Below are 17,017 nucleotides of genomic sequence, written 5' to 3'. Positions count from 1 at the left end.
GAGGATTGAACTCAATGCCTCACACATGCTAGACACATGCTCTACCACTGAGCTACAACCCCAGCCTTTATTTCCTAATTTTTAAAGAACTTTTGTTTCAATATTCTCATGAGATTGATTTGTGGCTCTTTATTTACATACTCTTTCAGATTTGGCATTAATGACATATTTTTATTTCATAAAAATAGATCTTAAAACTTTCTTCATTTTTTTATATTTGGGAACAGACTTTTAGATTTAATAATTTCCTCCTGAAACCTTCTATATCAGGTAATTTTTTTTTAATGGGGGTAAATCTAATAGCTTTCTGTGTGTCATGTATGGAGATTGTTTCTCTCCACTTCTGCTATGGCATCTGTAAATTCCATTTTCCTTGGAATTAACCATCTATGTATCAAATTCATAACATTATACAGACTCATTTTATTCATTCTGAATATTTTTTCATTATTTCTTTCCTTTTTCTCATATTTGCATTTACTTGCTTTCCTGATTGGGTAAGCCAGAGGATGTCTTTTTTCTTTTTTAGAACATTTATTAATTCTAATATGTTTTATATCTAAATAATTTTTGCTTTTACCTTGAAGAGTTTCTGGGGGGAGTACAGTATTCCCAATGCCTTAGGCATGCAATAAATTCTGGGCTTTCTTGCTAAAAAATGTTTTCTGGGAAAAACCACCAAATATCAGTTTTCATGGATTAAATCAGTGACTAGGAGAAATTTATACTTCCAAATACTTTACATAAATTAGAATCAACACATGGGAATTAAATACTCAACTCTTAAAATGCAGGGTATAGAAGGAAATAAAAATAAAAGCCCCAAAGTCCTAGACCTTTATCAAATCAAATGCTGACAAGATGGAAACCAGTTGCTACATTATTTTTCTAAATGTTCTCCTGGATTTGGGCTGCAGGGAATAATGAGATTCTGGAACAATCTTTGAATCCAATGATTCCTCATCCAAAAGCTAGGGTGACGCTCCTCAGGTGGCAAAGGCATTAAAGCCAAAGACAACACAAGTGTAGATTTTCCACATAGATTTTGAAAAATACTTTTAACACTAGTAATCCATTATGCAGCATAAAGGGCAGAATTGTGAACTTAGTCCTTGTTTATAATTATGCAAAAATGATCTGTGTATAGTTACTATAGTTATGTAAAAATTAAAGCTAAAATATGAGCATCAATAGGATTACTAATTTTGGCAATTAAGTATAATACTTTATGTTTACCAATGTTCAGTATTTATAATAATTTATTTCCTGAAATCTTATCTACCATCTTCAATTTAAATTTATATTTGACAGACATTAAGAACTGATTATGGGGGAAAATTATAATGAAAAGAAAGCATATATGATTATATATACAATAATGACATAACTTTGTAAAACAAAATATAAATAAATATGCTACAATTTACATTTCAAAACATTTACAGTAATAACTCCTTGAAGGCAAAAATCCCTGTTTTACTCATCTTTATAGCCCCAACTGACAGAAGAGTATTTAGCACAAAGTACACATGTAATAAGTATTTGATGGAAAAATGAAGTAAATGATGTCTTCAAAAAAGGGTAGTCGATCAAGTGAATATATGAAACTTTAATATGTTTATATTCAAAACATACAAAGGCCTTAAGACAAAGTCAATATCTAACTAAAATTCTCTTATGTAATTTCATTATTACAAAGTCTTTAATCAAAAATTCAACTCTAAAAATAGGGTCTCAAAAATTACACATCTACACGTAGTACTAAGTAAATTGTCTTATGCATCATCATCATCATCATCATCATCACCATCTATTGCAGCATAGATTGCCTGATTCCTCCTCTTAATCTTCTTTCTCTGTTCAGGTTCATGTTCATCACTCCGCCTCTTCAATGGCATCTCAGTTAAGTCCTTTTCATTCTCCAACTCCACGGCCTCATCAAGTTTCCCTTCTCTATCAGTTGGTGAACCTGATGTATCATCAGAAGATACAATCATGGAACCTGGCAAGATCCTGATATCAGAGAAGCTTGCAGAAAAGTCAGAACCTTGATTCGAAGAAGGTTCTATGGATGGTGTGTTCGAGTCGCTATGTGCACTTACAATATTATCATCATCTTCCTCCTCTTCATCTAACATTATTTCATCTGGATTGATAGAGGATAGGGCAGATGTATCTGTATTGTATTCACTCCGGTCCCCTCCAGAGTCATTACTCTCTACATCATCCTGCTCTTCATATTCACCACATAAATGATGTTCTTCCTTGGCCTTCTGGAGGCTGACGTTAATGTCTGTGATGCCAAGCTGGGCACAAAACTCAGTAGTCTGAGGATTGATCCTATGAACCAGCTGCATTTGTGTTTGTGGCTTGTTAGGGTCATAACAAGCAGCTGTTACACTAAAGTTACATGGAACTCTGAGGTCATGATTCAGTTTTTCCAATACTTCCTTCATAGCTTCTTCTGTTGCACTATAGTCCCACCTACAAAAATCAGAACAATAGATTTTTACATTTTATCAACTTCACTCAACAAATGATAAACCTAACTATGGACTCCAGGTACAAGGATATAGAGTAAATAGCTATCAAATTCCATGTAGTAAAATTACAGTTAAATTAGCAAAGGATCACTTAGAAATAACAAACAACTCTTAGAAAAATCCTTAACTTGTAACGCAAAACAGTCACCATTATTTATTTATTAAAATATTTTTTTTAGTTGTAAATGAATCTTTTATTTAATTAATTTATTTATTTACATGTGGTGCTGAGGATTGAACCCAGAGCCTCACACTTGCCAGGCAAGTGCTCTAACACTGAGCCACAACTCCAGCCCCAGTTACCCTTACTTTTTAATGTGACTTCATTATAGTTTTATCCACAAATTTCACTTACAAATTTACTTGGGTTGATGTTCAATAGTCCATTTGCTTATCTCCCTTGGATGGAAAACTTGTAGTTTTCTAGACTATTATAGTCACTCAATTTTGCATTGTTCTTATACTTAATCAACAATGATTCCTGTGACTAAAAACAAAGGTGGGGCCCCACAGCCAGTGTCTACTGGGGCCAAAGGCTGCAGTAACCCAGTCAGTCCCAAGCTGGGAACCCCAGGTAAGTACTGTGCCTAAAAAAATATGTCACGTCACTGGGCAGGCAATTCACAGTAGGTTTGCCAAATACCCAGATTATAGCAAACTCTCTTATCCTGCTCCCTCCTCCTTTCTATAGATCAAACAAACACCTTGGGAACCCCAAAACAAAACAAAGTTGAGAGAGACATAATTGTACATGCAAAAGAGAAGGAAGTCCTAAAGAGGTCAGACTTACTTTGTATGCAGACCATTATTTTCAGGCATATTCCATAGGCTTCCAGTCACATTAATAAGATTGTTAGTAGCCTTGAGAATAGTGAGCCATTCAATATCATACTCCAAGTAATCAGGAGCACTGGGGTCATGTTCTATTTCTAATACCTACAGAAAGAAATTGATATCTTTAGGTAATATTATGTATTTTTGGTAGTCCAAGAATTTGAATATTAAGAAAATTAAAAAAGAATTTAAAACAACTTAATTGTAAATCAACCATTTAATTTTAAAACATCAATATAACTTAAATAGCCTTAAAGATTCTCAGAATATGCCAGGGCTGGTGGTGCACACCTGTAATCTCAGCAACTTTGGAGGCCGAGGCAGGGGACTGCAAGTTTGAGGCCATCCTTTGCATCCTAGGTATACCCTATATCAACATTTTAAAAAGATGGGGTGGGGGGAAAGGGCTGGGGATGTAGTTCAATGGTAAAGCACCCCTGGGTTCAACCCCTAGTACCCTTAAAAATTCTCTGATTGCTGGGGCAGCTCGGGAGGCTGAGACAGGAGGATTGCAAGTTCAAAGCCAGCCTCAGCAACAGCGAGGCATTAAGCAACTCAGTGAGACCCTATCCCTAAATTAAATACAAAATAGAGCTGGGGATGTGGCTCAGTGATTAAGTGCCCCTGAATTTAATCCCCGTACCAAAAAGAAAAAAAGAATTCTCTGATTATATAAATTACAAAGAGCACAAATAAATTCTGAAAGGAAAATTTAAAAAATGTTTTTAACTATTGAAAGTATAAAATATATTATAAAGCTACTTCATTTTCTTTTTACCTGAAGAAAGTCTCTGTGTGGTAAGCACTTGTCCAAGGCTAAAAATTTGGTTGCTTTGGCAGTCTGTCCTTTTTCTGCAGCCTAGATAATATGAACCATGATTTAAGAAAAAAAGTCCAAACATCACAGGTCAGTCATACATTGAATAAGACAGAAGAAATAATCTTTATTGCACATGCCTCTGAGTTTTGTGTCAAAAGAATAACTGTTACTTTAAAAAAAAAAAAAAGTTCTATATCTACTTGTACAAAGGCAGGCAAAGCACTTAAAGTCTCTGGGCCTCACTTTCCTTACAAATTTCAAAGCAAAAACTGAAGACGGTATTCATGTCAAAAGAAAGCTTATAAAATATAAATCAAAGCATACACTACAAGGATAAAAGATAACTAAAGAGTGTAAACTAAACTGGCAGAACTAAAACTACCAAAGGTAGACGAACTGTATCCACAAAATAAAATACTAAGCACTAAAAAGGAATGAAATAGTAATACATGCTACATAAGTGACTCAAAAAATAAGCCAGGGAGAAAAACAGATGTCAAAACCTATTTATTTTAGGTTCCATTTACACAAACCATCTAGAAGAGGCAAACGAATTAGTCATTGCCTGGGGCTGAGGATGAGAATAAGGATTGACTACAAATAGCCACAAAGGATCTTTTGGGGCAATGAAACTTCAGTATCTGACATCTGCAGAACTCTGGAAATTTACTTAAAAATCACTGAATTATGCATTTGAGATGTGTTAAAAATTATGTTTCAATGAAGTTTTTTTGTTTTTTTTCCAAAAGTGAACTGACAAAAGGAACCACAGAACAGAAACCACAAACATGAATGTCGTACTGGGAGAAGTACAAAAGTGACTCACTGAAACAAGGGACATGAAGGTTAAAAAAATAAAAACACAAGAAAGTAAGCTATTGTACATCTTGCTGATGACCAAGTACCAATTCTTTTCTGGGGAGGTACTGAAAAAGGCGGAAGAAGCAGAGATTAGAGGCAGATTTGGCAGCAAAGCAGTTCTGAGGAAAAGTGATCTTTGGTTTTGGTGAAGTGGCTTAAACAGAACAGCAAAGTCAGAGGAGGCTGAGGAACAAATAAAAAGGGATAAAACGTGGCATTAATGCAGGCTGACAACAGAAGATGAATGGGGAAAAAGCAGCACATCAGATGCTTCAATAAAACTTCAAGAGCCAAGAATGTTGCGAGTCCTAAGAAGCAGGAGAGAGTAGCACATTATGGAAAAGGACAGTGACATAAACAGGTGACTGGAACTGAGTGGCAGTGGCCTAAAGCTAAGTGGAAGAACTAACCTCTGCCCTTCTCTCAGTGAAACCTGGAGGTACTATTATATATTTCTGGTAGTCTATGAATTTTAGTATTACTTAAGAAAATTATTGTGAGAACAATAAGTCCACAACAGAAGCAGCCTTTGAAATGTTTTCAGATGAAATGACATTTTAGGGACATTGTTAAAGTGTACTTTTAACACAAAAAAAGTATTTGGTGAAGTAAATTTGGGAAGTACTACACATCACATTCCACTTGAGAAAGGCAATGCCCATTAGTGTATTAACAACTCCTGAAATTTCCATAGAAGACTTAAGAGCCTATTTATAAGTATTTATTCTCTACTTTCCATTAAACATCATCACCTTTGCAATTACCCAAAGAAAACTCAAGGAGTCTTCTTAGATTCTCTTCTGTCATCAAACCCTGATGATTCTGCTTCCTAACTCTCTCTAGAACCTGCTTCATTCTCTGTACTTTTTGTCTTAGACAGAACCCTCTCTTTTGCTAAAAGAGCCTCCTGTGTTTCCCATTTCATATTACTCCAATCCACACACAAAACTACTGCCAAACTAATCTTTCTAAAATGAACATGCAGTTTCATTGCTCCCCAACTTTCTATATCATCTTCTGCTTTAAACCCCAACTCTGTAGTCTGGTCCAGAAAGCAGTTAAGATTTTATTCCAGCTTCATCTGTCCCTGTGCCTCAGCCACAGGGACTACCTGCAGTTTCCCAAATGCTCTTAGAACTCTAGCCTTTGCACATGTTGGTTCCTCTTATTAAAATACTCTTAGAATCTATTTCTTCCTAGAACTTCCAAGACTCAGCTCAACCTTGGAAACCTCTCCCTCTTCAGTTCTGCCACATTCCCATCCCACCACAATCTGGTTTAGGCATTTCTGTAGCACTTTAGCACTTTGCAACCAATCTTACACTGTTTTGTAATTGCATGCTTTGTCTCTTCCCCACACTTTTGTACTGAGCTACTCACAAGAGATGCATTACCTTTCATTTCTTTGTCTAACTAAAATAGGCCAACAGTGCCTATTTCATAGATGTTCAATAAGCATTTGCAAAAGGAAGGAATATATATTTTGATTTCTACCTGATGCTGCATCAAGGCTGCAAATTTCACGTGAAGGTGTGCAGAAAACCAGTAAGTAGGTTTTAGGTGCTCTAAAAGCTCCGAAGCAGCGGGACTTCCTAATGTGTTATTTTCCACTTCTTGTCGGAAAAAAGATTTGGTCTTAAGAAGTTGCTTCTTATTTCCATAATGATAAATACTTCTTGGCCAGTCATGAGATAAGAATATATCTATAGGCTGCTTCAGCTTTAAAAACAGAAGGAAAAAAGAAAAAAAATTCTCAAAAACTAAAAACAACCCCTCCCTTCTTTCCACCAGCACACAACCACTCATGCATTTAAATATCTAGATGTATGTGTAATTCATTCTAGAGACAGTTTATTTAAAGAAGTAAAAAAAAAAAAAAAAAAAAATGAGGTTCCTCATTCATCTAGGCAAAGAGGAACAGCTTTTTCTCTGCCTCAAAAATTACCCTATTTTCTGTTGTAAGGCAGAGCAGCAGAGACAGACTGATTAGACCGTCAATTAGGTGAAGTCTGTATCTGAAATATATGATAACCATAGTTCTTTTCTCCTTGGTAAAGAAATGACGATTTTGAAGATCCAGACAATTTCGTTACATTAATGTAACTGATATAGCAATCCCAAAGGCTTATCAGAAGGGGGAATAGGGAAGTAGCTCAGCAGTAGAACACTTGCCTAGCATGCATGATCCCAGGATCAGAGTGGGGTGGGGGTTGGGGGAGAGTGGAAATCTAATGGGTTCATATGGCATACACAAAACTCTCTATTTACTAAATAAATTAATATTTAATATATAAATTGGCCAGCTGGTATCTTCATGAGGAAGACACAAAACACACTGCATACTTTACTTATCCCAGCACCTTCAAGTAATCTGAAATAAATTCTTGGAAAACTAAATTAAAACAACCAAAATAACTGGCCAACAATATAAAATGTAACCTTGATATGACCACCCACTGAATAACTAGTATGGATAATAGGCATAGTGAAACTTCAGGGAAGGGTAATGACTTTAAACCAGAAGTCTCAGTTGGGAAGTGATATCTAAGTTGGGTCTTAAAAGACTGGTAGGATTTAGACAGGTGAAAGGAAAAAGCCACCGAAGGGAACTGTATGAATGCCACATAAAAGTAAGGTGAGCGAGCAATCTTATGCCCCTGAGGAGGCTCTAGGGAGGGTGATGGAGCCTGAGCAGAATCAGGCAGGTGCTCCCACTGGACCACCTGGGAGGTCCTGGCAGGTACTCACCTGTCTGAGCCCTGGTTTCTCATACTTCAAGTGAGGGAATTATAATAAGATCTGCCTTACAGGATTTGAGCTGATTACACAAAATAACTTGTATGAAAACTGCACAGCCCAATGTCAGCCACACAGGTTTTCAAACAAAAACTTAGTTTTATCTACTCTCCCATTAAGTCAACATTTTAATACCATCTTTACAACTTTCCCATATCCTCTATCATCTTTCCCATTATTTTCTCTTTGATACCATTATTTCATTACTATCACATAAAATGTTTAATTTTTTCTTCAAAGTATCACTAGAGTTTAATACGTATTCTTAGATTTACCCTAAGTATAATACCTGAAATCAGGAATTCATTTATAATTTATAATTACCAACCAAAATAAATTCTTAACAATTACAAAAAACTTATTCATCTATGAACCTCCTACAAGCAATTTGAAATCCACCTTTTTGAAATATTGAATCAATTGTTCTCAAAAGTAGTATACCAATATAATCAAAATACATTTTGTTTCAAAATTAATTTTTTTTCAATCTGCTATGATAGACTTTTGACATACCTGTTTTAATTTATAGACTTCAATATTTCTCACATGATATATACTTCTTATTGTAGATGGGTTATAAGGGGGGTACTCAAAATGACCTTAAAGAGAAATAAGCTTTATTATTGTAGATATCTTCCCAAGACTGGTTTCAATTTACACTAGCATGTGCTACAACTAGACAGCCTATTTTTGTACATCATGTCAATGGTTCAGAATCATGGAGAGCAGAGGGGTGGGGAGCAGATTTGTGATTTGACAGATTGAAGATTTAAGTTTTAACTGGCAACTTAACCCAAGAAATTTATGAAATCAATATGAATCCAAGCTGTTTCTCTAACTTTAAAAATCAAGGTCTAACTCTTTCAGATACAGTGGAATGACTGGTACTTTGTGGTATACTTACACAACAAAATATTATATACTAGTGAACCATGTAGTTATATATATGAATTCAGAGTTCAAAACATGTTAAACAAAGAAGCTAGTTGCAGAAAGCTACCAGCAATAAGATACATTTATACAAAGCTTAAAACACACTATACAATACATTGTCTAAAATTCTTATATGTGCGTCAGTAACATAAAATACTAAAGTGAATAATAAACATCAACCTGAGAATAGGAACTGCCTGGCAAGGAGAGGGAAGGAAGAAAAAGAGTGAAAATAGAGGATGGGAAAACAATGAACTTCAGTTCTATCTCTACTGTTTTATTTTTTAAAAATCAAAGTTAAAATGGCAAATACAAAGAAAACTAGATGGTGGATACACAGATATGATAGTGTGGTCTATATTTTCAAATATATAAAATATTTTATAATAGCTGGGTGTGGTGGCACATGCCTGAAATCCTAGCAGCTCAGGAGGCTGAGACAGGAGGACAGCAATTCAAAGCCAGACTCAGCAATGGTGAGGCAGTAAGCAACTCAGTGAGACCCTGTCTCTAAATAAAATACAAAAAATAGAGCTGGGAAATGTGGCTCAGTGGTTGAGTGCCCCTGAGTTCAATTCCCAGCACCCTCCCAAAAAAAATTTATAATAAAAAGTTGAGAAAAAAAATCATTCGCAGAAAAAAATGTAAAGAATAAGTTAAACTACATATGTTGCTTGTTATTTTGAAGCACACAAGTTTTAAAATTTAAAAATAATTTCCAAAAACAGCAATACCTTTTCTATAGTCATGAGATTTAAAGATACCAGAGATTCCACCAATCCTTACACCTCGGTATTTTACCACACCAGCCAAACCTGAAAAATCATGCAATTAAATAAAGTTAGTATAGACAAAAGCAATTTCTTTACTAATAATAAATCATTTAGAGGCCTGAAATTCCATACAGTCCTAAAATTATTTGAAAATAAGTACCATGATGAAGTTATTCTTCTTACATAGTATATCAACAATATATAAGGTAAGACTAGGGTGAAAAGGCCTAGAAGCAAGTCAGCCAAGAGACTAAGTTCATTCTGGTCCATAGATGAAGTAGAGTGTTAAAAGGGAAACAGACGTGATTTGGTAACTCACTGAACATAGTGGTGAGGAAGAAGGGGGGAAACATAAGGAAAAATGTCCTATAATGGAATTATGCATTATACATCTGCAAGTCATCAGGTATAAGTACCTGAAGTTTTATATTTCAATCTCTAATACTGCAAATAATAATAAACAAATAGTAAGGTCTCTGCAGTCTTATTAAATATCTCAAAACATTAGATGAAGCAAGGACATATTTTTGTGATTAACCATTTAGTAATTATTTTAACTAAATTTTCATGATTAACTATTTAAATTCAGAATATTCCCCCAAATACTATATACACTTCAAGATGCTGCCCTACTAATATAAATCCTAACAGGCTCTTCCATCCCATCAAACCAAAAAATTATACATGTACACATACCTAAATAATAAATGTTTGGTGCCACCCAGCCACCATAGGGTAACTCTTGCAAATGATTTGAGGCTTCATGGTTTCCGCCAATGAAGACTGTAAGAACTGGGGCCTTCTTCTCTCCAGAGTAATACCTAGAAAGAACATAAGGGTAAAGTTGTCAATTACTAAAACAGGCATAACAGAAAAGCAAAATAATGTTGCAAGGAAAAAAGTTAAGCTCATCATAAAAAGTTAAAAAGATCTTTGTAAACAATCCCAAGTATCCATCCTTGTCCTTAAGAATGAAGACCGAATTTCAAGCAGGCCCACTTTCAGTGTCAGGTTCACGGCTATAACTCAAAGCTTCTAAAACCAGTACTAGCACACAGCAGGAGTCCAATAAAAACTCCTGGATCATTAAATGAACTAATTCCAGAGTCCTGTCAAGTACAAGATATTGAAACCTGTTGGCTTCTTCCTCCAGGTTTCCCCCTCAGGCTGCCTGGGAAACAGAACAGACAGATGTATACAGAAAAAGAAAACGGAAAAAAGGAAAGTGACATTTCCTAAGCGCCAGGTCTTAGGTTGAACAAAGACGGGAACCAAAGGAGAGAGCTTATCAGGGCAGCAGGGGATTCGAACCCAGTCCTGGGTCTCCGTCCTCTGCCGACCAGTCACACGCTCCGCACCGCCGGATCAGAGGCCCAGACCGCGCCCCTCACCTGTAGAAGGTCTGCATGTGGCGGTACTTGGGGGGCACAGCCATGCAGCGCAGGTCGGCCTCGTTGCGCACAGCCTGGAAGTCGCCACAGCACAGAAGGAGGTCCACGGGCCCAGGGCCACGCCGCTCGGCCAGTGCCAGCGTCTCGTAGATCTTGTCCAGCTCGCCATGGCAGCAGCCGGCCACAGCCACCCGCATCCTGCCCGCCTGGGGCGCTGAGCACCGCCCTCAGCACCGGAGACCGCCTGCGGCCGAGACCCGACAGCGCGCAACTCAAAGCAGCGCTCTGCTCCCGCCAACTTGCACTGAGCCGCCGCCGCGTTTGACTCCGGCAAATATAATCTGCTTCCGGTTCCCAAATCTCGCGAGAGAGGGATCGGGAAGGGCACCGCTGACACCAGGATCTCGGGGAACTCTCCAGTCGAATTGGGCTGAGCGTGTTTTCGCGAGTCCTACCAGTCTGAAGGGATGATAAAATTTAAAACCAGTAAATAAAATCCTCTGAGGTAGGAATTTAGGTAGGAATGAAACCAAGCCAAACCAGCAAGAGCGACTGGCAAATTCCCTAGGACGAAACTTCTCCCAGCAATGACAGTTGCCTGATAGTGAATTACAAATTAATCAAGAGATTTTTAAAGGACATTCAAAAATAATAATTTTAAGTGGAATTTAAAAACTGAGGATTTAAAAATTACCCCACAAAGAGTTTCTAAAATTATGAAGTGTGTGTGTGTGTGTGTGTGTGTGTGTGTAAGAGGACTGAGAATTTTGCCTTTTGCTACCAAATAGTTGTTTGCCTAATTAGGATGCAAGCTTAATGAAAGCAGAGGAGTGTCTTGAAAACTGAAGGAGAGAAAAGGACCAAACTGGTCAATGAAGAATGAATGGCCAAGACAGAAACAAGGAAAACACCTTTGAAAAACTTAACCAAGAAAAGGTAATCTTATCAAGGAAATACACGGAATGATAAGTCCATCTCTGATCAGCTTTAAACTAGCTAACATTCCCATTATGCCTGAAAGTACCCAAATACCTAAGACTACCCAGAGGATCCCTGAGGAAAGGGACCTAAACTCTCCACCTGAACTACCCAACCTAGTTGTGCCCAGCATCTCAGAGGAGAACACCTTGGGAGCTCCCTTGTGGAAACTACTGCTAAAAACTTATGATGTTGCAAACAAAACCCGACCCCAGGTGACAGAGTCCTGTTAGATGTGTTATGATATGCAACTCCCCTTTTATGAGGGGATAGCTCTCCCAGGAAGTTATACACTGACTAGCAAAGTACAGGACTGCCGTTGGGAACCAGTGGAATCTGGACTTGGAGAAGGTTATTGGAAAAGGCAGCTGTGTGGGAAACCCACCACCCTCTCTGCAGCATTTATGCAATCAGACTTCCCCTATGCCCACCCAAATGACTTATCTATTACCATCAGAAAACAGTTGGTGGGCATGTGACACAGGCCTTACCCCATGTGCTCACAGGGCTGTGCTCAACCATACCCAGGGATTTTGCAGTTTGGCACGTGCTCCCCTTGCGACATCCTCATGATTTAAACCAATCAGTGCAAATGAATCCCCCTCTTGTAGTGACCACCCCTACCCAAAACTTGTTCCCGCCAGTGAATGTGCTAAGCATGTTTTAGAGTTGTTATTTGATTTTCCCCGCGGTGTGTGATGATTTGCTAGGAGATGCTATGATATATGTGGGGGTCCCTGCCTTCTCCAAAGAATGTATAAAACTGCTGCAAACCCTGGGCTCGGGGCCTCTTAGCGTTACCTGTTGCTGTGTGTGCGAGGAGGACCGAGCTAGCTCGCAATAAACACCTCTTTGCTGCTTACATCGATCTTGGTCTCTGGTGGTCTTTAGGGGGTCCTGAATTTGAGCATAACAGCAGGAGATTGCAAGTTCCAGACCAGGCTGTCTCAAAATAAAAACTAAAATAAAGGGGCTGGGGTTGTGGTTCAGTGGTAGAGCGTTTGCCTCACACGTGTGAGGCACTGAGTTCTATCCTCAGCACTACATAAAAATAAATAAACAAGATAAAGGTATTAAAAAAAACTAAAATAATTAATTAGAAAATAAAAGGATGGGGGATATAGCTTAGTGGTATAGTGATGCCATAATTTATCACAGTGTATCTCACAAAAGTTGAACTGGTAAGAACAAACTTATTAAAAGCTAAGACACAAAGTTTATATTTTTATGCCATGTCATGTGACTACTGGAAAAAATGCTGAATTACTGTAATTCGTCTCAGCAAAGTTTTCCTATACAAATTAGAAGAATTTTGATTTCTAAATCTTTTGAAAGAGCAACATTAAAGCAATTCAAATCAGAACATCTAATTAAATAAAAGTAACAAACCAAAGCAATTTCATAACCTAAATTAATACATTTATCATTGGCTAATGATATCTCAACTGGTACAGCTTCTACAGGTCTTTCAGTCCCTTCAGTTTTGTCGACAAACTTGTTTGTGATGATGGCAGTGGTGTTGTAGGTTCAGGCACCACTAGGTATACTTTTCATGCAGGAACCACAGTGTCAGATCCCCATAGCTTCTCTGTTCTCTTTAGAAGAGAAGGAGTGAGTATATTTATATGTTGACTGATTTCAATTTTCTTCATCACTTTCTGGAGGGAGGCACCATAGTGGCTCCAGGATTTACCCATGATGCCAACCTGCAATTAGCCATGTTGTGTCAGTTGACCAGAGAAAACTTCATGTTTAAAAAAATTAGATATAACTTAGAGTACATAAATCAAACCTTAAGTGTACAGTCTGATTAATTTTTACATAGATAACCCAAAATATCACCTGCCATTTTAAGGTACATTAATATACATCAGACTCTTAAAAAGACTCTCTTATGCTTCCTTCCAAGTCCCTTCTTTCAGAAGAAAAGCACCATTGATCTGTCATCATAGAAGGAATACACTATTCTGACCTCTGTCACCATAGATCAATTCTGCCCCTCCATTTTTTTTACAGAATATTTCTATTTTATTTATTTTTAAGTAGTGCTACTGAGGATTGAAGCCAGTGTCTCATACATGCTAGGCAAGCACTCTGCCACTGAGCTACATACAGCCCTAGGTTCCCTGCCCATTTTTAAATGTCAGATATTTGTCAGTTTGTATTATTCACTCTTTTGTGTCTGGCTTCTTTATGCCATGTAATGCCTTGAGATTCATCTGTAAATCTGTACTATAGATAGATAAAGCCATAGTATGCTATTTCTTATTGCTGTATTCCATTGTGTTGAATATATCACAATTTATATATTTCCCTATTGAAGCACAGTTGAATTGTTTCCAATTTATGGCTACTATGAATAAAGATGGCATTCACATTCTTGTAAAATCTTCTGGTGAACATAGGTACTCATTTCATTGGATTATACCCAGGAGTAAAATCTCTACATGAGAGAGTATGTTTAACTTTAGCAGTTAGTGCCATTTCCAAAAGGATTATGCTCATTTATGCTTTGTTAATGTAAGAGAGTTCTGATTATTCCACATGATCAGCAGCACTTGGTATTGCCTGTTCAATTTTAGTCTTTTTTTTTTTTTTTTGGTTGGATAAGGGTATTTTCTTATGTTACCATGTCAATTTTGCAACAAAATTTTGACGTATCAAACAATTAGAGCCAGGCATGCTGTCGCACACCTGTAATCCCATCGGCTCAGGAGGCTGAGGTAGGAGGATCACAAGTTCAAAGCCAGCCTCAGCAAAAGCAAGGTACTAAGCAACTCTAGTGAGACTCTGTCTCTGAAGCACTAAATAAAATGCAAAATAGGGCTGGGGATGTGGCTCAGTGGTGAAGTGCCCCTCAGTTCAATCCCCAACACCCCCCAAAAAAATTTTTGAATTTTTGTGACCAATAGTAAACAGTAACTCAGTACTATAATATTAAAAAATTAATGATTAAAGAAGGAAATAGATTATAAGAATGAAGAAGTGCATCATGACTCAATTCCTAATTCTATTTCCAACCCAAATCTCAATTCCAGAGGCCATATTGGTGAGTCAACACACTGGATAATTTTTACTGGTTTTTCTAAAATCAGTCAAAAAGTAGTCAAATGAAATAGAAATCCTCACCACCACCCCATTATGAATGAGGAGAAACAGGAGGGTTTTTGGAGAAAATTTTTTACAGTTTGGATGTAAGGTGTTCCCCCAAAAGCTCATGTGTGAGAAAATGCAAGATTTAGAGGAAAGATTATTGTAGAATAATCTTAACACAATCAGTGAATTAATCCCCTGATGGGATTAACTGAGTGGTAACTGAAAGCAGGTAGGCTGAAGGAAATTGGTCATTGGGGGAGTGCATTTTGGGCATATATTTCATATCTGGTGAGTGGACTGTCTCTCTTTGCTTTTTGGTTATCATATGCCACACTCTTCCACCATATTGTTCTGCCTCCCTTAGAGCCCCAAGGAATGGAGCTGGCCTTCTATAGACTGAGACCTCTGAAACCATGAGCTCCTAAAGATACTTTTCTTTTCCCCTAAAATTATTCTTGTCAGATCTTTTAGTCACAGCAGTGAAAAAGCTGACTAAAACAAAAATGGATTGAGCAAACAAAGAAAAATAACTCTTTTTTTAGTCAGCTTTTCCTCTGACTAAAGGGATTGAACTCAGGGCACTTGGCCACTGAGCCACATCCCCAGCCCTATTTTTGTATTTTATTAGAGACAGGGTCTCACTGAGTTGCTTAGCTCCTCGCCATTGCTGAGGCTGGCTTTTCTCGATCCTCCAGTCTTAGCTTCCCAAACTGCTGGGATTATAGGCGTGCGCCAGTGCACCCAGTTGAAAATAACTCTGACATATTTGAAGGGTTGCCTACTGAACAGGCAGGTGCTGTCAAACTGTGAGGGCCCATGGGGGAAAACAAACAAGTCTCACATATGGTTGGAAAGAAGTTCCTTGATTCTATCAGAACAGTGTCTATCAGCGTCTAGAGAGGTGCACCTAACAGTGAGCCATGTGAAAAAAGAAACCACATATCAACTATGGAAACATGCTATAAAGAGCATTACCCAGAATGAGTCTGTCAGAAGTGCTTTTAAAACTTCTTTTTTTGGGGGGTGGGGGGTACTGGGGATTGAACTCAGGGGCACTCAACCACTGAGCCACATCCCCAGCCCTATTTTGTATTTTTATTTAGAGACAGGGTCTCACTGAGTTGTTTAGTGCCTAACGTTTTTGCTGAGGCTGGTTTTGAACTCATAAATATCCTGCCTCAGCCTCCCAGGCCACTGGGATTACAGGCAGTGCCACCATGCCCAGCCTTTTAAGACTTCTTAGGGGGCTGTGGCTAGGTGGTAGGGTACATACTTATCATGTGCAAGGCCGTGGGTTTAATCCTGTTATGGTTTGGGTCTTAAAAGCCTCCTATGCTAAAGACTTGTTCAACAGGCTGCAGTGCCATTGGGAGGTGGTGGAGCCTTTAGGAAGTGGGGCCTAGTAGAAGTCAGTTGGTCATTGGGGAATGTGCCCTTGAAGGGGATATTGGGACTGTGGTTCTTCTTCTCCTTTGCTTCCCAACTGTGATGAGGTGGACAGCCTTCTCAGCATGAGCTTCTGTCATGATGTACTGCCTCACCAGAGGCCCAAAAGGAGGGAGTCAAGCAATCATTGTCTCTGGAACCATAAGCCAAAATAAACCTTTCCTCCTTTAAATTATTTTTTAGGCATTTATTTTATATAATATGCCAGGAACAGTGGTACATACCTCTAGTCCCAGCTACTCAGGAGCTAAAGCAGGAGACCAGCTTTACTCTGGGAGTTCAGGGCCTACTTGAGCAAATAACAAGATTCAGTCTCTTAAAAGAAAAGAAAAGAAGGAAACCCAAAACTTTCTTAGGTACACACCAGATATTGATGTCTAAATACAATTTCAAAAGAAATCAGGTCAGCTTGTTGAAATGGTTGATTCTAGGGCAAGTAAAGTACAAAATGAGCCTGAATTATCTTCTTGTGCTTGAAATTAAGGAAGTACTTAAAGGATCTGGGAACTTCAAAAGATGCCAGATTGAAGGTGTTTCCACTGGCAG

General features: G+C 37.9%; 1 protein-coding gene across 2 annotated transcripts; it reads right to left on the bottom strand.

Annotated features, from left to right (window-relative positions):
• Positions 1-1,593: 1,593 nt before the first annotated feature.
• On the bottom strand, positions 1,594-11,271 carry Dbr1 (debranching RNA lariats 1). 2 transcript variants are annotated; one of them, XM_027933749.3, is made up of 8 exons: positions 10,952-11,271; positions 10,257-10,381; positions 9,522-9,602; positions 8,368-8,453; positions 6,553-6,777; positions 4,156-4,236; positions 3,334-3,479; positions 1,594-2,484 (listed from the first exon to the last, which is right to left on the bottom strand). In XM_027933749.3, exons 1-8 carry the CDS (start codon positions 11,146-11,148, stop codon positions 1,776-1,778), a joined length of 1,650 nt encoding a protein of 549 aa, XP_027789550.1. In that variant the 5' UTR covers positions 11,149-11,271; the 3' UTR covers positions 1,594-1,775. The 2 variants fall into 2 exon arrangements, with proteins under 2 accessions (XP_027789550.1, XP_027789551.1); XM_027933750.3 differs by lacking the exon at positions 6,553-6,777.
• Between the last annotated feature and the right edge of the window lie 5,746 nt (positions 11,272-17,017).

The sequence above is a fragment of the Marmota flaviventris genome, chromosome 8 (genome assembly GCF_047511675.1).
Source record: "Marmota flaviventris isolate mMarFla1 chromosome 8, mMarFla1.hap1, whole genome shotgun sequence".
Classification (NCBI taxonomy): Eukaryota; Metazoa; Chordata; class Mammalia; order Rodentia; family Sciuridae; genus Marmota; species Marmota flaviventris.
The sequence above is the reverse complement of the archived record's forward strand: the minus strand, read 5'-3'. Positions and strand labels throughout refer to the sequence as shown.